Source organism: Debaryomyces hansenii (genome assembly GCF_000006445.2).
Source record: "Debaryomyces hansenii CBS767 chromosome E complete sequence".
Taxonomy (NCBI): domain Eukaryota; kingdom Fungi; phylum Ascomycota; class Pichiomycetes; order Serinales; family Debaryomycetaceae; genus Debaryomyces; species Debaryomyces hansenii.
In genome coordinates this window covers 1,341,618-1,362,038 of record NC_006047.2, presented here as the reverse complement: position 1 = coordinate 1,362,038, position 20,421 = coordinate 1,341,618, and the positions used below count along the sequence as shown (strand labels likewise).

The window sequence follows — 20,421 nt, the reverse complement described above, 5'->3', positions numbered from 1 at the left end:
ATTGGGATTAATTTGCATATTGTAGTCTTCTTATTCACTATCTTTAATTCCACCTTCGCCGATAACATAAACACACTCTTTTTCTGCCATATCAGGGCTATCTTGCAACTTTGCAACTCTTTCCTCTCCTCTACCTTTACGAAGGAGTATTCTGGTGGCAGAAGCATGAGCTAAAATATGACCTCCCACAGGTTTCCTCCCATCGGCAGCTGCGAACAACGAACTTGCACCAGGATCAGATTGGACTTGATTGGTAAGGAACACTGCGACATTATAGTCTTCTGCAAGTCTGATTAAGCTCGATAAATGTTGATTCAATTTTTGTTGTCTATCATTTAATTCACCTCTACCCGAATAATCGACCCTGAAACACGCCATAATTGAGTCCACAACTAGCAATCTATATGTCCCATCGGCAAATTGCAAGCCTAGTTGCTCGGCTAATTCCATTTGGTGTTCACTATTCAAGGCTCTAGCGTACGAAATATTTTCAAGACAAGCGTCGGCATCAACTTGAAATCGTTCGGCGATTGACCTAATTCTATCGGGCCTGAACGTTCCTTCTGTATCTATATAAGCAACCTTGCCTTCGCTTCCTCCCATTTCTTTAGGAAGTTGGGCAGTAACACATAATGTGTGACATAATTGAGTTTTCCCACATCTAAATTCACCAAACACCTCAGTAATACTCATCGACAGAACTCCACCTCCTAAAACATCATCTAATTGCTTAGAGCCTGTACTCAATGTAAATGCCCTACTTCTAAGCTCTGCTTGAACAGTTGCAGGTATAAATCCAGAATGCTACACTAGTTAGTATGTCTGCTTTCAGAGTACTCATTTTTTTACATACCATAAGTTTACCAGCCGCCTCCTTGATTTTTTCAACCTTAACTTCACTTAATCCCTTAATTTTACACATATTTCTACGGGTTGTTGACAAGACTGACTATTAATGTTAGTAATTTCTCTGGTTCTAGTTTTTTATGTCTATTTCATACCGCTATTGAACAAACGCCCGCCGCTTTTAATTTAGTGATGTCTCCAGCATTAATTCCGTGGTTTTGTAATTCATCTACATTGATGATAGTTCCTGCTCCTTGAGCTTCGATTTCGAATGTCATGATCCGAATATTTATAGAAAAAGATTAAGAAACCAGTAATATACAAAAAGTTTTGCAACAGTTTCGATCACCAAAAGTTCGCGATAATAAATCGAATGTTTACATTTCTTAATTAAAAATCATTAGTATTAAGATCATTGTATGGACACTTATAGAGCCAGTATTATAAAATGCCTCCAAAAATGTTAGATACTACAGAAACTACGAATAATTATCCTGATATTGTAAAGTTGAAAGAAAAATATTCGCCTCAAAAGAGAATTCCACCGCCATCTAGAGGCCCCTCAGAATCGTTTTCTAAGAATTACAAAGTATTTGCTACGGCACCCAAGAGAGCAGGAATATCAAGAAATTCAAGGAATAACAATGGTACTGAAATACACGATTTATCTATTAATTTATTGGCACCACCTATACTAGGATCTAGAAACGGTTCACCCGAAATCAGAAGCGATGATAGTTTAAGCTCTAATGGACCAAAGAGATCATCAAACACTGGGGGACTTTCACCAATAAGAAGAAGCGGATCTCCTGTAAGGAGGCGGCATATATCTGAAATTGAGCTGGAATTGAATGATAGCTTATTTAAAGGGAATGTGGGAAGTAACCACGGAGTAAGTTCAACTCTGGGAGACAAGATAAGACACGAAGAACCTCAACCAACGAAAAGACAGAAAGTCAGCTTTAATCATGAAGTAGAGTATAATGATACTTTTACAACTTCGAGCTTAAATGACGAGAATAACTTGCATGTAACGAAGATACCAGAGTCGAAGATGCGAGGTTACGATAATGAGCAGAGGAAACTAGTAGAAAGAAGACAAGAAGAAGAGAATGCACACGAGAACTCACCAAACAAGAACAATTCAATGAGAATCAATAGATTCATGGAGGAGGTAAATTTAAGGTTGGAATCTCTTGAGGATACTCAAAAGAAGTTACTAGATATACTATGTAAATCTGCAACGGAAGCAGAGACTATAAACAGAATTATTAAATTACAAGAATCTACCATTCAATTGCAAAATTCAATAAAACGAGATACTTAATATACACGAAATTGACGCTAGATCTAAAATTCGATATTTTTTGTAGTTTGAGCATTAGCATCATCTTTCGAATCATCTTCGACAGGAATACCCCATTCTTCAATCTCAAACTTCTTCCTACCATTCTTGAATGCATATTCTCCATCATGAATCATCATTAAACCCCTTTCAGATAAAACAGGCAATTTTATAATATTAACTAAACCTTGCTGAATCTTAGAAGGTTCATTCTTGTAAGCTTTCTCGATTAACAGAGTCATTTCTTGATTGAAAGGTTGTAAATGGATAACAGAATCCATAATGCTCTCAATCATTGATGTAAGATGTGTATCTCTTGGATACAAGTCTAGCGGTAAAGAACAAATCAAAACTAAATTATTTGAATATTTACGCAAAATTGAACGTAAGGAATGAACAAAAGGAAGAATGAATGTCGGAGTCGAGCATAATGGATTATAAATGGATGGATTCAACATATTAGGGATGACAAGCCTAATGATTTTAGTAGGATTCGATCTGAGTTGGTTTGAAATGATTAACAAAATTTGTTGAATTATTTGGTTATAATCAGTGGATAATGGAACAAAGGAAATGTCTTGATTGCTTGGACCTGGTACTAACTTTTGGGTGATGTCAAATTGGTTATTATAAAATTCATAAGTGGTTTGATTATTGGTATCTTGGGTTTCTGGTTTCTTATTCAAGCCATACCTCCAGGCGATCTTCATATCCTTCTCGTTTCTAGCTCCACCGTTTGTAGCCAAATTGCTCACACTGACTTTCGACTCGTTTTCTAAGATCTTAGCTTTCTTCTGTTCTTTTGACGAACCTTTGTATAAACCAGGCAATTCACCGGCCCACTGGGATGATAAACCCACAACAATGACATGCGAATACAATTGATCTTTATCAATTCTATTATGTATAACTCCCTGCGATGAAAAAGATCTTAGAATTACCGAAGCAAAGTCAGTGGATCCCGATTCTTCTATAACTAACGAGGTACCTAAGGGTATACCTTGGTGCAATAAAATTTTATCCAAATCGGATCCACCTGTTGAAACTGTTGGTTGCGAGGTTATCGATGACGGCCGAACACTTGGATTTGTCATTATTGAAGCAATATCTTCTTTTTCTTTCGCCTGGGGTGATGCTGTTCTATTTGAAGGGGGAATCCTGCCACCAGCTGGAGGAATCCTACCACTCGCTCCAGCACTAGGACCTTGGGGACCTCTTCCTGGAACAGGGTTTATTGGACGTGTATTCACAGGAATCCTACCAGGAACGGAGGGCGTGCCGATAACTTCACTTCTCTTCCTAAACGACATGTTTATGTATGATTTATGGTTGTTCGATGCTTGGTAGATAGCGTTTTTATTTAAATGAAGTGAAGACTTGAGAATATATATTCAGGGCATCATAACCATTATTCATTTTTAAGGATATTTATTTTGTCTTGAACTCGTTTCTAATGCCTCTTGAATCCGAAGTATACGTATTGTGGTATACGACCTAGTGAAAGTCCTTAAGGCTTAGTGTTAAATCAGTGATTGAAGTCTAGGGGCTTGTCATATACGTGAAAACCTACTCGCTACATTGTGGATGCAAAAAGTCCACTAATTAAAGAAAAACCTAATATTTTCCAAGGAAACTAATCGATTGGTATTCAGATCTCTATATCATTTTCATAATAGTCAATGGGACAATCTGTCTTGATGAAAATGATTTAATAATCAAATAATGGTTCATTGCAGAATGCTCCAGTTATTTTACGTGCAAATTATATATTTCCTCTCTCTCCAGCCCTTCATATTAAAGCTCGACTAAAAGTAACCAGTCATACTTATCCTGGGAGCCTATTGAGTCTAAAGAAAGGAGTAAGCTTAACAGAACCTGGCATTAGTTTAACGGCCCAGCAATATTTTGGCGTGCATATAAATTTGCTATCGATAAAAGAATACAACTCGGTCATAAAAGGATCTTATACATATAACTATTTATACAACTATGGGTGCAGCGATATCTTTGCCGTTGATTCCTATAACATCACTAGCTTCATGCTGTGGAGCGGCTACCTGTTCAGCATTGTGTACTTCGATAGGGGGCACATTCCAATCTTCAATATTGACAAGAATTACATATGCGTTCATTTTGTTACTCAATTCGTTATTTTCATGGATTGCCTTATCACCATTTATAGTCCATAAGCTAGAGAAGGCATCATTTGGTTTTATAAACAATAAATGTGGTCCGGATGGAAGTGAATGTATAAGTTTTACGTCTGTTTACCGTATAAATTTTGCTTTGGGAATTTTTCATCTAATATTAGCGGGCTTACTTGTGAATGTTAAATCCACTTCTAACCCCAGAGCCGTTATACAGAATGGATGCTGGAAAATGAAAATATTTGCATGGTTAAGCTTGATAACTGTAAACTTTTTATTGATTCCTGACAACTTTTTCATATTTTATGGTAATAATATTGCTATAATCTTCTCGACTATTTTCCTTGGTATCGGTTTGATCTTATTAGTTGATTTTGCTCATGCCTGGGCAGAAACCTGTTTAGAGAAGATAGAAATGGAAGACTTGACAGGGGAAGGTGAATACAATGCGGGCTTTTGGAAGAAGTTGTTAATAGGCGGCACGTTAACGATGTACATATCAAGTATCGTTTTGACAATCATAATGTATTGGTTTTTTGCAGGCAGTGGTTGTAATATGAACAGGACTGCCATTACATTGAATGTAGTCTTTGGTATCATAATTTCCATAATGTCAGTTAATCAAACCATTCAAGAATCTAATCCACACGCTGGCTTAGCACAATCATCGATGGTTGTCATATATTGTACATACTTGGTTATGAGTGCAGTTTCATCAGAGCCAGATGACAAATACTGCAACCCTCTAATTAGATCAAAGGGCACTAGAACGGCAAGCGTTGTATTGGGTGCATTTTTTACATTTATTGCCGTCGCATACACTACAACCAGAGCAGCTGCCAACTCAGCGTTTATCGACTTAGATACTGCTATCGATTCGTCTGATGGATACATAAGCTCGCAACCTAATGTTCGTAATGAAATGAGATACCAAGCCATAAAACAAGCCGTTGACGAAGGCCTGTTACCTGAAAGTGCCTTGAACCAAATGAACTTATATGATGATGAACTGAATGGTGACAATGCTAACGATGAAGAAAGAAATACCGTGAAATATAACTATACATTGTTCCATATAATTTTCTTCTTGGCTACACAGTATGTTGCTACATTATTAACTATAAACGTTCAACAGGATGATTTGGGTGATTTTGTTCCAGTTGGCAGGACTTACTTTTCTAGCTGGGTTAAAATTGTGAGTTCTTGGGTTTGTTTTGTATTGTATGGCTGGAGTCTTATTGCACCAGTATTGTGGCCGGATAGATTTAGCGTTCACTTGTGATTTTAGTAGGTATAGGAAATGTATAGTTCAGATTGCGACTAATTTCCCAATGTAGTAGTCTATCTTTTCAATAATATAATTGGCCGAATAGCATTTTTGTGTAAGTTCGAAGGACTGAAAATTTCAAACGAACTGTTATATGGTTGAATAATAAAATTTTATAATCATACAAGGATCCGTGTAAAATTATAATATGTCTGCCATTATCACCAAAGCCACCAATACCGTTAACGGTTTAGTCAACAAGTCTACTCAATTTGTTAATTGCGCTACTTACTGGGGTAAGGTCAGTGCCGAAGTTGGTAAAATTGTTTACAAAAGTGAAGGGTTAGCACCACCAACACAACAAAACTTCCAACAAGTTTACCAAAATGCATTTAAGTTCATTAAATCTCCACAACAACAAAAGGACTTTCTCGTCAAGGCTGCTCAATTCAAACCAACCAAAGAATGTGCTGTTAAGGCCGCTGTTTATGGTACCCAGTTATTAGGTTTCTTTTCTGTTGGTGAAATAATCGGTAGAAGAAGTGTTTTCGGTTACCCATCCGTAGGTAGCCACCATTAAGTTACATAAATTATATTGTTGACGGCATTTTCTTGTCTGTGTATTCTACCGATGGGCCTACACATATATTATAACATTTTAGACGAGGAGCATGATCACAGCTAACGTTCGCTCCATGTTTTTTTCTACTTGTTCTGTACATTCTCTGTTTATTTGGTTTCTATTAGACTTGTCTTCTTGATGGAAATTTTGGAGGTAGGCTTATTTATTTCTTGAAATATACATATATCATGGTTATTAGATCCCGGAGACATAATGCGAAAATATTCATTATAGTAATAATATACAAACTCTATTTATTATTCAGTGTTCAGTTGGGATTCCTGCTTTCTTCTCTTAGAAGCATCAATCATTTCTTCCCTTTGTTTTCTCTTTTGTTTCATAATTTTTGGAACTGTACTAATCTGCTTTCTCTTAATTTCGTGTTTCTTTACATCCTTCTTTTCGTTCTTGGACAATTTATGCATATCTTCCAACCATCCACTATATCCACTTTCGCAACCAGATTGCTTCATGACATTGATGATAGGTTTCACAGCTTTGTCATCTTCTTTTGTGAAGAAAGTCACAGCCTTACCTGCTTTACCACCTCTACCGGTTCTACCAATTCTATGAACGTACGCCTGTGCACTTTGTGGGACATCATAATTTATTACTAAATTAACACCCTTAAAATCAACACCTCTAGCAATAACATCGGTGGTAATTAAGACCCAAATATCACCGCTTTTGAATCTTTTAATAACTTCATCTCTTTGTTTTGGGGTTCTTTCGGCATGAATGACATCAACATTCAACCTGTCATACAATAATTCATGAAATAATGCCTTAGCTCTAGTGATGGATTGCAAGAAAATAATAATTGGTGGTTTAAATTCTCCTTGTTGTATCATTTGCCTTATTGCTAATAACTTACCCTCTTCGTTACCAGTAAACACCAATTTTTGTTCAATTGTATTACTGGCGGCTTCTTTATGTCCAATAATTACTCTGATAGGATCTTTCATTATTGATTGGGCCATTTCTTCAACACCGGAAGGTATAGTTGCAGAAAACATCGATTTTCTTAATTTCGTATTAGTACAATTAGATAAGATTTCATCAGTCTGTTCTACGAAGCCTTGGTCGAATAACTTATCCGTTTCATCAATGACTAATTGCTCAACCTTTGACAAACTAATTGTTTCGTTTTTGATACTATCAATTAATCTCAATGGAGTGGAAACTAATATATCGTACTTGCTGGAGTTTATAATTTTATTATTAATTTTGTTAGCTAGTTGCTTTGATAATATACCAATTTTCATCTTCTTACCCTTTGTCATCGTGTTAAGTTCTTGAAATATTTGTACCGCCAATTCATTAGTGGGCGATATAATTAACCCTCTAATACCATAGTTCTTAACATTAGGGTTAGATTGCAAAATAGTCTGCACTAAAGGAATTAAAAATGCTAATGTTTTACCTGATCCAGTAGGAGCACATGCTATTAAATCTCTGCCTTCCAATGATATTGGAATAGCTTCATCTTGAATTGGCGTTGGTTCTGTAAACCCTGCATCTATTAGATTTGACAACAACTTCTTGTCCAATTTGTACCTTCCAATTAAATCTTCAAATGACCCTATAGGTAACGGAATATCTTCTCCACTGACTTTGGATTTATTTAGCTTACGCAATTTACGGGCATCGTCATCGCTGGAAATAGTCAAAGGTGGTACCTCATCTTCTATTTCATCCTCACCCTCGTCGTTCTTCTTTTCGGTCTCCTTATGACTGGTGTGCTTCTTAGTATGAAAAAAATCAACTTCTTTATCAACCACGCTTTTCAAATTCTCTTCTTTTTGCTTTTCATTGACAAATTGTTTCCTCGATGGCACAGCATAATCAGTTGTAATATCTTTACTTTTCTTAAGGGATGCTCCCCTTGACAAAATTCTAAATATATCCATGCTCGTGCTTATATTGTCTCTATTTCTGATAGTTTAATGGGTTTTTCATATGTATCTAAAAAAATTTATAGCAGCATGAGCCTCATCATCGTGAACACTAGCCACAAAAAAATCCAAAATATTACGTAATAAATTTCATAATCGATTTGGTCGAAAAATTGATGAAAATTTCCATGAAGTTAAAATGTTAAGGTAGTTAGTACTGTCTTGTCGTGGTTTAGTCTTTAAGCAGTATTATGAGTATACGACAATTAACCTCTTTGAGGGGGGTCAATATGAGAAACTCCTTGAGGGTCAATCCAACGAGAAATATTTATTTGCATAAGGGAGAAAGAGTTGCGGGACTCAAGAGAGACCCAGAAGAAGTTTTCATCACCAACCATGGGTATAAGTACGGCAAAACCCAGGAGAATTTAAAACATATCAAAGGCTTCTTACCAGAAAAGTACAGCATATCCGATGACTTGGCGTTACAAGTGTTGACCCACAAGTCATTTGGTAATGGGATCAAACCATACAACGAGAAATTAAGTGCCATGGGAGCGAAGATTTTGAATTTGTTCTGCGCCAAACTAGTTACGGACAAGCCAACTACCAACGAAAATGCTATAGATGGGAAAAACTTGGATAGCTTGGGATCACCAATTGCGAAAGAACTCGCAGGTCGTATGTCCTTGGGGTTATTTGCAAAAACTACTAATTTGAACAGTATAATGTTCTGGAAATCGTACAACCATGACTTGAGCTTTGAATCTAGTGGTGAGATGAAGGTTAGTGCCCAAATGATGTATGCATTGGTTGGTGCCATTACTTTTACTCATGGAAAAGAGATAGCAGAAGCCTTCATCAGAGAAAAATTGTTCGGCACTGAACCTTCCATCGAAGACATCACAGCTACTATAATCGACCAATCCAAACTGTCATAAGCTTATTGCCTCATATCACCTTTTTCCTAAATATGTACATAGAAGTGTAATTAGATTTATTTAGTATTATTAATTGCACGTAAAATTCAGCTTTATCTAGCATGCCATGAAATATTCGAACACCTCGTTGCTTACATATGTACATTTGGCTATATATGTACGTTTTTTTAGTTCGTTATTGTTCTTATACACTGAGAACAAGACTTGGAGCACGAAAAAAAATCGAACGCGCCTGCTTTCACGTCGATTTTTTTAAAAATGAATGCTACTCGTATGAAAATTTCTGTCTTTTTAACAGCTTTTAGTAATTTTTGAATATTAGTAAATAAGAAGTTGCTATATAGTAGGTGTTAATTCCAAAAACCATAGTATGAGTGAAAAGGGCTTAGCAGAACACTATAAAGTTTTAAAACAATTTTTGGTAATCTCGGATGATCTGAGCACCAGAACTAAAACTAATTCGACAAGAGCGGCTAGAGCCAGAGAAAAGCTCTTAAAGTTGTCGAGCGCTCAGTTCAGAGAGTTGAGTACCGACGTGTATGATGAATTAAAGAGAAGAATTGATGAGTCCAGAGGTGAGCCTGATTATTTATTACCAAAATCAACATTTCATCCGAAAAGAAATCAAGCAAGACAAAAATTGTCTTCATTACCTCAATCGAGGTTCAAAGACTTAGTGTCAGATATTTCCTTCGAAATAGAGAGAAGAGATTTACACCGCACTTCTGACGTGAATAATAGTAATCATTATGCAAGCAATGATAATAGTAAATCTTTAAATCAAGCTGTCCAAGATAATGGACGCGAAATAAATAACAGAGATAATGTAGATGAAAATAACAATGGTTACAGTACTAAAGGTGACCTGAAAGAGATGGATAGAGGCATCAATTCTGCGAAGCAGCCTAACTCGTCAGAGTTATTGAATCAAACGATAGGGGTGCAACCCAAAACTGTGATTCCAACCAAAGCAAATTTGACTTGGTCTAGTGATGAAGAAAATGACGATGATCAGCCAGAGATAAACAAACTGGATATACTTGTTGATGGCGATAGAGCTGGTAGCAGAAGCCTTGACCATCAAAATGATAGGTCATTTAACCAACAAGGCTCTGATATGGATCAAACGATCTCCGAGTTGAGAAATCGTTTGGATAATATTGAGTCCGAAAAAATGCAGCTTCAAGAAAAATATGATTTACTTAAAAGTGATTATGAGTACTCAGCTTCCCAGAATAAAACACTCAGTGACGAAATGGATAATTTGAGCGAAGAGAAAAATAATTGGTTACAGAATAAATCTGATTATGAAAGACGATTAGATGCTTTGCAATCAGAGACTAACTCTAGGTCGATGAACGAAACAAAGAATAATGATTTGTTGTTACTGGAGTTAGAAAATTTAAAGGCTACCAACGCAAGCTTACGGTTGGAAAATCATTCAATGAAAAACACTTCCCCACGAGAAGTTTTCACTTCCCGGGAAGCCACATCACCTCAAAGGTCGAATGCTAGTGTCAGAGAAGCTACTTCTATTGCTTCTTTGAATGCTTTCAATGATATTGGGGCTACATCACCTCAAAGATCGAACGCGACTTCGAAGGATATTTCTATAAATCCTTCTTCGAATACGTCAAATGAATTAAAAAAAGATATGGAGCTATTCATCGAAAAATTATCTGATTTAGATTCCGCCTCAATCAAGAATCAGCAAAAATCCCAGTTGACAGACAATAATGCTGCTGTATGGCAAGAAAGGTACGAAGCCTTGAGGTCTGGCCAAATTTCAAGCTCTTTAAAGGAATCTGTTATATCCAGAGATGAATTGAAAACGTTTGTTACTCCATCTGGATTAATCTCCATGAAATTAGTGACCGATTTACAAGCTTTAGTAGAAAGTTTCTTGTTAAGTATAAATGATCCAAATCCCGTCCCTGACATGTTATTTGATAAAATATCAAAAATTTCTTTGCTTGGTAATGAAATTGCGAACCAAGGAGAGAAGCAGCATTTGAACAGTAATGAAAACTCTATTTGTCTTCGGGAAGCAGTTAGTTATGCTCTCACTACTACAAGGTATTATGCTATTTTTTCTGATATCCTTCCAAAAATAGTTGTTGAGAAATCACTCGGTGAAGTTTGCTTTACTGTTTGTGAGTTGATATCCATTTCAAAGTTAAATGAAAATTCCACAGGCACAATAAATATTAACCAGGAACCTCTGCATGTTCTGAATGAAAAAACTAGACACAATGATGCGAAGGAAACAGATAGCGATATTAACACTGCTGTGAGACCCTTGAAAATGGCCAACAAATTACGTGAAAATCAAAACCAAAATTTTCATAATGCTGAAAGAGATATGGGATCTTCTACACCAACAAAAAGTCTCAATGAGGGTTCAATCCTAGATTCACAGAATGTATCACCTACTAAGACTAGAGAATTGACAAAAAGTCTCAATGAGGGTTCAATCCTAGATTCACAGAATGTATCACCTACTAAGACTAGAGAATTGACAAAAAGTCTCAATGAGGGTTCAATCATAGATTCACAGAATGTAACGCCTACTAAGACTAGAGAATTGACAAAAAGTCTCAACGAGGGTTCAATCATAGATTCACAGAATGTAACACCTACTAAGACTAGAGAATTGACAAAAAGTCTCAATGAGGGTTCAATCCTAGATTCACAGAATGTAACACCTACTAAGACTAGAGAATTGACAAAAAGTCTCAACGAGGGTTCAATCATAGATTCACAGAATGTATCACCTACTAAGACTAGAGAATTGACAAAAAGTCTCAACGAGGGTTCAATCATAGATTCACAGAATGTAACGCCTACTAAGACTAGAGAATTGACAAAAAGTCTCAACGAGGGTTCAATCATAGATTCACAGAATGTAACGCCTACTAAGGCTAGAGAATTGACAAAAAGTCTCAACGAGGGTTCAATCCTAGATTTACAGAATGTATCACCTACTAAGACTAGAGAATTGGCACAAGAAAGAATCGATCATATTGATTCGTCAAGTTCTATTAAAATCGATGAATTATCTCCAGTGAGAAGGGGCATCATTCCAACTGAGTTTGCTTCTAGGGGAACTCCAAGCTTATCCAAAAATTTAAACCCCAGCCCAAGAAGTAGAAATATAAGTGCTTTGGCTTCTAAGTTTGAGGGCGGTAATAACTCACCAGAAGAAACAAGAGTATCCAATTCATATTCCCCAGCATCTAGGAGACAGAATGATTCACTTTTAACGCCTTCGGAATCAAAGGGAATTGATTCAAATGTAATATCAAATGAAGGGAATATTACCCCAACAAAAAGATCCAACATTTTTGATAGAGTCAAGCAGTTTGATAGTCCAACGGATAGAAGTATACATAAACCTCAAAGTAACACTGATAACTTGACAAATACAGAAATTAAGAGTGACCAAAAAAGCATATCAAGTGACAACGATATGGATGAATCGCAAGCCAATGATCTGAATGATGATGTTAACAATAGCTTTTTAGTGAGTCGCTCTTCTTTAGAAATTAGACAACAGAATCAAGAAAATAGGTCAGACTCTGCTCTAAGTTCTCCTCGATTAGAAAACGTGAATGAAAATGATTCAATAGATTCTAAAATTAATACTGGAGCAGCCGTTGCAGGAGCGGCCGCAGCTGGAACAGCATTTGCAGGTTCTAGAAGCAAAGGGTTATTTCAAAGTATAAGGAATAGGTTGGCGCCTGGATCTGATAAAAGTTCCACAACTGATGCTAATAATGAAGAGAAAACTCACACCGATCTTAAATCCAAAGGATTATCAGACACTGAAATAACTTCCTCGAAAAATTCAAACGATGAAGTCAATACTCTTCCTGCAGTGAACAAAGACGTGGGTTCTAGGTCAATAGTATCTGATAATATTTCTGATGCCAACATCTCCAACGTTTTGCTGCAAAATAGTAAGAACAATGACACAGATAGTCAGTTTGAAAATGTCAACCCAATAAATGAAAAAGCCGACCTCCCAATTCCTAGCTCTAAGGTAGAGGACATGAATGGGAACCAATCTTCTATCATACCACAATATTTAGATGAAGAATCAACTAATATGAATGGCAATCAGAAACCTCAAGGTTTAGACGAAAATGCTACTAATATAAACATGTCTAATGATAGGAATATAGAAACAAACAAGAAACCTAAAGGTGTCAATTTTACAAATGATAGAAATACATCAAACGTTTCTGATCAAGAAGAATCCTCTTTTGATGCTGAATCCGATGACAATGAACACCCTCAAGAATCCCAAGCAAGGCAAAGGCAAGAATATCGTAAATCGATGGCAGCAGCTACTTTCAATGTTGATCTCTTCGACATTGACGATCCGGATAATACTTTAACTCAGGTTTTACTTTACTTGGAACATCAAACAGTACAAGTCATTTCAACCATTCAATCGTTATTGTCTGCTATTAAAAAACCTAGTGCAACTAGAGGTGACTTGAGACAGAAGTCAAAAGCTATCACTGAGGTAATATTACAAATGACAGAAGCTACAAATACATCAATGAATCAAACTCGTAATGCTCAATTAAAAGAGCACGGTAGTTGGGTTGTCAAAAGCTTGGATGATTGCAACCATCGTATGAATATATTATGCAAACCTAATGGTGATAAGAATGATACTGATTTCGCTGATAAGAATTTCAAACAGAGGTTGGCTGGAATTTCTTTTGATATCGCGAAATGTACCAAGGAATTAGTTAAAACGGTAGAAGAAGCAAGCTTAAAGGAAGACATCGCCAATATTGATGCTAGATTAAGTCATTCCGAAGACTTAACCTAAGTCAAATTCAAATACTACGGAAATATTTATATTTATATCTATCCATTTTTTCACTTATCATTGTATTAATTACCCAAAATTTATTTATCAAATACATAGTTATTAATGTAGTTATCTTATATACTTCGTCAAAAAGTTTTGATGAAATTCGGAGTTCAAAGTATCATTTGTAAAGGTTTCATCATCATTTTTATTCTGTGAGTTTTGCTTCTTGAAAGCCGTGCTGTCTCTCCAACTCTTCTTAATTTTAAAATTCGCTTCAGTAGAAGCACCTACTACCTGCACCAACGGATTGGATACTTTAGTTTTATCAAGTTTATTTTGCAATTCTAATTTTTCTTGTTCCTCTTGTCTTTCTTTTTTTATTTTGGCAAGTTCTTCCATTAGTTGAGCAGTTTCGTCTTCTGAATCATCTCCAGAATCATCTTCCGAACCACTGTATTCTTCTTTACCTATTGATCTTTCATCATATTCCTGTCTGTTATAATCCCGCTCATCTTCTTGATTATCAATTGTTTTACTTATATGCTCATCCATCAGATGATCACCATCCGTTAATGATTTATTAATTTTTAAAGAATCTTCAAGTTTACCCTCATTTAGAAGTAAATCCTTCTTCAACTCCTCTACTGCTTGTTTCCCGATCTTAGTATCAACCTTAGGTTTTCGTATATCACCTCTATATTTCAAAGAGGTATGTTGGGGTAAAGATCTTGAATGAAATATTGTGTTTGAAATCAGTTCAGCTTTCCCTCGTTTACTCTCTAATGTTGGTCTATGATTCGTTGTCATTATTTATATAGCTTCTAAACTATTAAAATAGTAGTTTAGTTCTTACTATTATCTAAACTCAAGATGACTTTCCGATTATCGGTATATGCAGTACGAGTGATTTATTAAGTAACTTCAATCTATCAGTTCCAATTTACTAGTATTACTTACGAATATGCATATAGTGAGAATAACAGCGTATATATCTCCTGTAACCACATATTTCAACAATTCCAATTCCAATTCCAAATTCTCTTGAACTCAAGCCTTGAGGTTATGAAAGCAGATATGAATTTAATTTCATCCTAATTTGGTAAGAAGTATCAGTTATTCCAATTGGGTTAGTTTGATTTGACAAGCTTTTGAACAGACATAATACATAGAGGCTTATTAAAGTACGGATAATATTAGTTCTCATAAAGATGATATCATGGAAAAGCGTTTTTTGCAACTCAAACTTCAAATTTGACTTTTGCATTACGAAAAATTGCTTACAACTGTTATAATAATTGGAATGATCTTCATTTCTATATAAAATCTATTTCTAGATTCATCATTGTTTAATATTCTATGTGTATTTATACCTTCATGATATAAATCACTGTATGTATGTAGCGCTGGTTTTGTATGCAGTTGCGAGGTTTAATAACTATTTTGCAAATTTATTAGGGAATACGATCAGCATATAAATTTAACAGGGCAATAACATGTTTGTCTTTCCTGCATTCGATGTTAATTATAAGACTCGAAAGAGGTCTTTTCGGTGCTGTCAGAATTGTCGGATCAAGAAGGTGAAGTGTGAGATTAATTCGACTAGTTCTGAGCTGTGTTCAAATTGTCGTAAACATAAATGGCAGTGTGATTTAAGTAAATTTGACGATAATTTGATAGATCATCAGATAAAAGATGAGAGAATAACAATTTTTAATACTCCGGATAATAGAAGCCGTGGCGACAATAAAGTAAAAAGAAAAGATAATGCTCTGATACCTAAGATAGATTCATGGGATACGGAGAAAATCACTCCGCAGTATCTAAAAGATAAATATAACTTCAATATTTCAGGGATGGGTCGTACGTTTTTGTATCAGTATTTAGTCCATGGCCATCCAAAGGCTATTATGGGGAATAAAATGGAGGACCAAAGTGTATGGCACGAATCTGGGGTATATATTGACGACAAGTCTAAGCCGGATCTAAATGGGCAATCAAGTAAAGCTTACAAGAACAACTCTTTTAGATCGGAATTTCATATTAGAAATCGAAAAACATATAATATATTGCTATCTATCGATGCTTTTACATTGTCCACTGATGAATATCCTTTATCTAGTTCAGAAATAAGGGAATTACTCGAATTATACTTCTATAAGATAAATTCCCTTTTTCCTATAGTTAAGGAAAAAGGATTTTGGGCGGAATTCGATGCTAATGAAGTACCAACTATTCTTGTTTATGCTATTGTTTTGGTGATACTGAGAGATACATTAGCGGAACCAATTTTAAAAAATATGTTTGCCAGAAACCGTGAGGCTAGTAATAGAGGTGATGACTTTACAGATAATCTTGTTAATTTCATTACAGATCTAGAATATAAAATACGCCAAGTAACATTAGTATTACCACAATTAGGTGATATTGATAAAGTTACGTTGTTGGTAGAGCTGTTGTTGTTGTCATTGCATTTTAGTTTTGATAGACTTGGTAATGAGCAAAGCTCTCATGATTTAACGGATGCTATTAATTTAGCCGTATCTTCTGGTATACATATGAAAAGTCAACACAGCAATAAAGCATGTAAGGAAGAAATTGCATATACAACTAATCTCTGGTGGTGCTGTTACGTGCTTGATCGATTCAATGCACTCACCAATTCGAGATGTATCTTTACCAAACAAGAAGATTTCAACGTTGATTTACCATACAGCAATATCAATCTTCTTAAATTAGTGCAGTTAGCACGTTCTTACGAAAATATGACAATCGCCATTTACCAACCATATAATAATAATGACCTTAATAATAGTAATGCCCTAAAGAGAGATAAACTCTTCAATGTTGATGAGTTTCAGAGATTTGAATTTGAATTTTGCGAGAAGGAAAGGCTAAGTGGAAACCTGTTTTGCGATGTACAGGGATTAGTAAATAATGGCAAAATTATTAATACAGATGCCTCTGTTGAGGCATATACTGCGGCTTGTATACATTTCTTAACAAGGCTATTAAACAACACTATTATTCTTATTTCACAGAAAGCTAAATATGATAACATTCAAATACCCAATTCGATACCCGAAGCTGTTGCTTTAGAAGCGTCGAAGAATATTCTCAGATATGTTATGGAAACCAAGGGTGAAATTAGTTTGAATATTCCTATAATCCCATGGTGTATTGCATTAGGCATGGCTGTGTCTTTAAAGAAAAAAGCGAAGTATATGCTAACAACTGGAGATAGACATGCTAAAGAAGATGATTGTGTGTTCGATTTGCATAATTATATTACTGTTTTAGACGAATATTCGAAAAAATGGTGGGTAGTTGATGAGATCTGTAAACTAACAAAGGATTTCTTTGAGAAATTGAATACAAGCTCAACGTTAAATAAGAGATATTCAAATGGTAAAGACTCCGAACACAAAAGATTAAAAAACGAAAAGTCTTTTAATAGAGGTGGAGAATACCCTAATGGACTGGAATTTTCTCAAAACCAGAGTTCAGTAGATATTTTCAATCATAAGCTAAGATATACACCAATTGGTGATGTCATGAAACCTTCCAACCTGAGAGTCAACCCCATACCATCAATACTGAATATGCTAAATGAAAGTAAAGAGGAGAATATTGTTACGCCATTCGAGTTCAATAGCTCAACACCCAATAATAATTATCTTGCAAATAATTCTGCTCCCAACACAACTTCATATGAGAGACAAGTCGGTACACCACCTTTCTCAGACCAGTATCACGACTTCCTAGAATCTATGCATATTGATTTATTTGATAACGACTTCTTGAAGGATTTCCCAAATATTGTTAATCAGCTTATGGAAGGAGAATCAAACAGCAGATCCAACTAAAAACTACATATAATTATAGATCTATAATACCTTGAATAATATCTAATGAAATAATTACTTGTCATCCATGTATGTTTTGCTGTTAATTATAAGAAATAAGAAGTATTTTTTTAAGCTAAGAACCCCAGACTGCTTATGCTAACGGTAATAGGATTTTTATCTAGGTTGAATAACCAAATGCCTAGTTTCTTGATCACATTTTATTTTTTGCATACTCTCAGAGGACTAAATTATGAAGAATTTCTAAAGCCTATTTACAACCAATTCTAGCAATTGTTTTTCGATTATCACATCAATTAAAATATATAATATAGTTCTAGTTCATATTGCCAGTAAATGAAGTTATAAATCTTCGTATCATTACTTATTAAAATTCTATGAAAAATAGATCATCAAATATTAGAAATTACGAGAGAGACTCTCAATAAATCATAGGATGTACATTACAAGTATACGCCTAAAGTAGAAACTTGATCCAAATATTTTAATCTATGATTATTGTAGCTACTATAGCGTAACTAGTATATAGTATACAAAGTTTATAACTCTTCGTCGCTGTTAATTTCTTCCTCCCAACCTTCTTCTTCAGCTTCAAGTCTTTGGGGCATTAACTCGCTAATTATAGGTCCCCCAACTTCATCAACTAAGCTCAACACTTGATCAATCAATTCAGGGTCGGCATCAACAGAATCAGTTTGGGTGATCTTATATCCCTGAGTTAATGCAGATTTTGCCTCATCAATGAATGCCTTTATATCTGAATTTTGAGATTTCATGAGTTCTTTAATTTCTAAATCTCTATAATCTTCAACATTCGAAGATTGAATCTTATATGCAATTTGCTTTGCTGAAAGAATATTAGCTAAAGCTTCATAATAGTATGATTCCAAGATATTTTCATTTATATCTTGACTATTAGAGGATATGGTAATTGCAATTTCGTAGAGTTCTAATTCTATTGCAAATCTAGCAAGGGTCAATAAAGGCTGAATCAATTCCATGTATTCTAACCCAACTTCAAACGAATCAGACTGATTTTTTTCTTCGGAATCTATTTGCAAATTATTAGCTGCTTCTTCTAATTTCGTCTTCTTGTCTTGAAATAAAGTCCATGATGTTTTCAAAGCTTCCTTTGCCTCATCCACTCGTTGTTGAGAGATTCTAATCGATGATAATAATGACAAGGATTCAGGATTCTGGTCATCTAATTCTAAAGAATACGCAATTAAATCATTGCATTGGTCTTCTGCTTCTGGCTCCATACATAAGTCTGTCATCCAAATTTCAATTTTAGCGAAGATTCCTTGATTTAATTTCTTGATAAAATATTTCTGAAGTTGTTCTTTTGTTTTGTATACCTTAGATAATTCTACGAGGATATTATCGTCTTCGCCTTTATCTTCATTTATAGCATTCAATTGAACGCTCAATTTGTTCAAGCCATTATCCAAATATTTTAAACCATCAGATCCTCCAATTATTTGTCCTAAATAAAGAAACTTTTCAGTGCCTTGGTCACCAGTTGGGTCTAATTCACAAGCTTTTATTAAGATATTGTAGGCGTTTTCTAAATCATTATTCTCTAATAACGTTTCACCAAATATTTGTAAAAATGGAACATTACAACTGTTTGATTCAAAAATTGGAGTCAAAAGTTCTAAAGCTTTCTCAGCCTGAGAAAACTGCAATAATGCCCTTGCATCCGCAATTAGTTGACTTATTTGACTCATCCTTTGCATAAGTTATTAGAATAGAATTTTTTTTGGTTCAAAATTTTTTTTAGATAGATAGCGCAAAATCATCACCAAAATCAAGCAAAATAAGACGTTGTAATTTAAAACCTAATGGAAGATTTTGTAACATCAGATCATAAAGATCAATTGAAACACGAATATGGGATACTTCATCTAATATACCACAGAAATCACAATCAGCATAGAGTTCTGATTTGGTGGAAATACCTAAATATAATTCATAGAAATATCAGAAAAATTCTTAAATTACTAATAGATTTAGAGTTGATAAAAAATTCACAGAAGATACGACAAAAGAAGCAACAGATACTAGACATTATAAAATATTTGATAAAGAGGAAAGTATTTACTAAGGCTTATTATGAATTTAATGGAGTTATTGCTTTGGGTCAGTTTATAACTCTTGGTTTAGCATTGCTAGGAAATTTGAGCAAGATATATTGCATTTTGCGGTCTTTTAAAGGAGTAGATATGATTTGCAAGCCAAATATAATAGATGAAGCTCCAGTTATATATTCGGAGCAGAGCGGAAATGATGACTTGGGGGAGATTATCGACTTGGACAATGGATCAGAAAATTTGCAATTTAAGAGAAAATTTGCAGAAGATGAATCCAAAGGTACAAAGGAGACCGGAATAAATGAAATAGACGATATATTTTCAACCAAAAAAATGAAAACTAAATCAAAGAAAAAAATAGGCCATGCTGATCCTATGGATGATATTTTCAAGGACCTGAAGTATTCAGAAGATAAGAAAAAGAAGAAAAAGAAGAAACATAACGAAATAGATGACATATTTAGCTTTTAGTTATGAATATATATATATTATTAACTAACAACACTATACTTGTAAAATACATTAAAAAAATTCATTAAATACAATCCTGAGTCCGTGCATAGATATTAGT

General features: G+C 34.9%; 12 protein-coding genes across 12 annotated transcripts; 7 read left to right on the top strand and 5 right to left on the bottom strand. All coding sequences in view use genetic code 12, as the record gives it.

Annotated features, from left to right (window-relative positions):
- Positions 1-30: 30 nt before the first annotated feature.
- Positions 31-1,124, bottom strand: DEHA2E16742g (DEHA2E16742p; the record flags this gene model as incomplete). Its single annotated transcript, XM_460030.1, has 3 exons — positions 31-804; positions 854-949; positions 1,002-1,124. The coding sequence occupies 3 exons, from the start codon at positions 1,122-1,124 to the stop codon at positions 31-33; spliced, it is 993 nt and encodes a 330-aa protein (XP_460030.2).
- Positions 1,125-1,294: 170 nt separating this feature from the next.
- DEHA2E16720g (DEHA2E16720p) lies at positions 1,295-2,173 on the top strand (the record flags this gene model as incomplete). The annotated part of the gene is made up of 1 exon (XM_460029.1): positions 1,295-2,173. The coding sequence occupies one exon, from the start codon at positions 1,295-1,297 to the stop codon at positions 2,171-2,173; it is 879 nt and encodes a 292-aa protein (XP_460029.2).
- Positions 2,174-2,196: 23 nt separating this feature from the next.
- On the bottom strand, positions 2,197-3,501 carry DEHA2E16698g (DEHA2E16698p; the record flags this gene model as incomplete). The annotated part of the gene is made up of 1 exon (XM_460028.1): positions 2,197-3,501. The coding sequence occupies one exon, from the start codon at positions 3,499-3,501 to the stop codon at positions 2,197-2,199; it is 1,305 nt and encodes a 434-aa protein (XP_460028.2).
- A 679-nt stretch (positions 3,502-4,180) lies between these two features.
- On the top strand, positions 4,181-5,620 carry DEHA2E16676g (DEHA2E16676p; the record flags this gene model as incomplete). Its single annotated transcript, XM_460027.1, has 1 exon — positions 4,181-5,620. The coding sequence occupies one exon, from the start codon at positions 4,181-4,183 to the stop codon at positions 5,618-5,620; it is 1,440 nt and encodes a 479-aa protein (XP_460027.2).
- Positions 5,621-5,813: 193 nt separating this feature from the next.
- DEHA2E16654g (DEHA2E16654p) lies at positions 5,814-6,185 on the top strand (the record flags this gene model as incomplete). Its single annotated transcript, XM_460026.1, has 1 exon — positions 5,814-6,185. One exon carries the CDS (start codon positions 5,814-5,816, stop codon positions 6,183-6,185), a length of 372 nt encoding a protein of 123 aa, XP_460026.1.
- A 299-nt stretch (positions 6,186-6,484) lies between these two features.
- On the bottom strand, positions 6,485-8,137 carry DEHA2E16632g (DEHA2E16632p; the record flags this gene model as incomplete). The annotated part of the gene is made up of 1 exon (XM_460025.1): positions 6,485-8,137. The coding sequence occupies one exon, from the start codon at positions 8,135-8,137 to the stop codon at positions 6,485-6,487; it is 1,653 nt and encodes a 550-aa protein (XP_460025.2).
- Positions 8,138-8,412: 275 nt separating this feature from the next.
- Positions 8,413-9,063, top strand: DEHA2E16610g (mitochondrial 54S ribosomal protein YmL15; the record flags this gene model as incomplete). Its single annotated transcript, XM_460024.1, has 1 exon — positions 8,413-9,063. The coding sequence occupies one exon, from the start codon at positions 8,413-8,415 to the stop codon at positions 9,061-9,063; it is 651 nt and encodes a 216-aa protein (XP_460024.2).
- A 370-nt stretch (positions 9,064-9,433) lies between these two features.
- Positions 9,434-13,909, top strand: DEHA2E16588g (DEHA2E16588p; the record flags this gene model as incomplete). Its single annotated transcript, XM_002770449.1, has 1 exon — positions 9,434-13,909. The coding sequence occupies one exon, from the start codon at positions 9,434-9,436 to the stop codon at positions 13,907-13,909; it is 4,476 nt and encodes a 1,491-aa protein (XP_002770495.1).
- A 111-nt stretch (positions 13,910-14,020) lies between these two features.
- DEHA2E16566g (DEHA2E16566p) lies at positions 14,021-14,701 on the bottom strand (the record flags this gene model as incomplete). Its single annotated transcript, XM_002770448.1, has 1 exon — positions 14,021-14,701. One exon carries the CDS (start codon positions 14,699-14,701, stop codon positions 14,021-14,023), a length of 681 nt encoding a protein of 226 aa, XP_002770494.1.
- Positions 14,702-15,387: 686 nt separating this feature from the next.
- On the top strand, positions 15,388-17,757 carry DEHA2E16544g (DEHA2E16544p; the record flags this gene model as incomplete). The annotated part of the gene is made up of 1 exon (XM_002770447.1): positions 15,388-17,757. The coding sequence occupies one exon, from the start codon at positions 15,388-15,390 to the stop codon at positions 17,755-17,757; it is 2,370 nt and encodes a 789-aa protein (XP_002770493.1).
- A 539-nt stretch (positions 17,758-18,296) lies between these two features.
- Positions 18,297-19,496, bottom strand: DEHA2E16522g (DEHA2E16522p; the record flags this gene model as incomplete). Its single annotated transcript, XM_460020.2, has 1 exon — positions 18,297-19,496. One exon carries the CDS (start codon positions 19,494-19,496, stop codon positions 18,297-18,299), a length of 1,200 nt encoding a protein of 399 aa, XP_460020.2.
- Positions 19,497-19,601: 105 nt separating this feature from the next.
- On the top strand, positions 19,602-20,321 carry DEHA2E16500g (DEHA2E16500p; the record flags this gene model as incomplete). The annotated part of the gene is made up of 1 exon (XM_460019.1): positions 19,602-20,321. The coding sequence occupies one exon, from the start codon at positions 19,602-19,604 to the stop codon at positions 20,319-20,321; it is 720 nt and encodes a 239-aa protein (XP_460019.2).
- Positions 20,322-20,421: the final 100 nt, after the last annotated feature.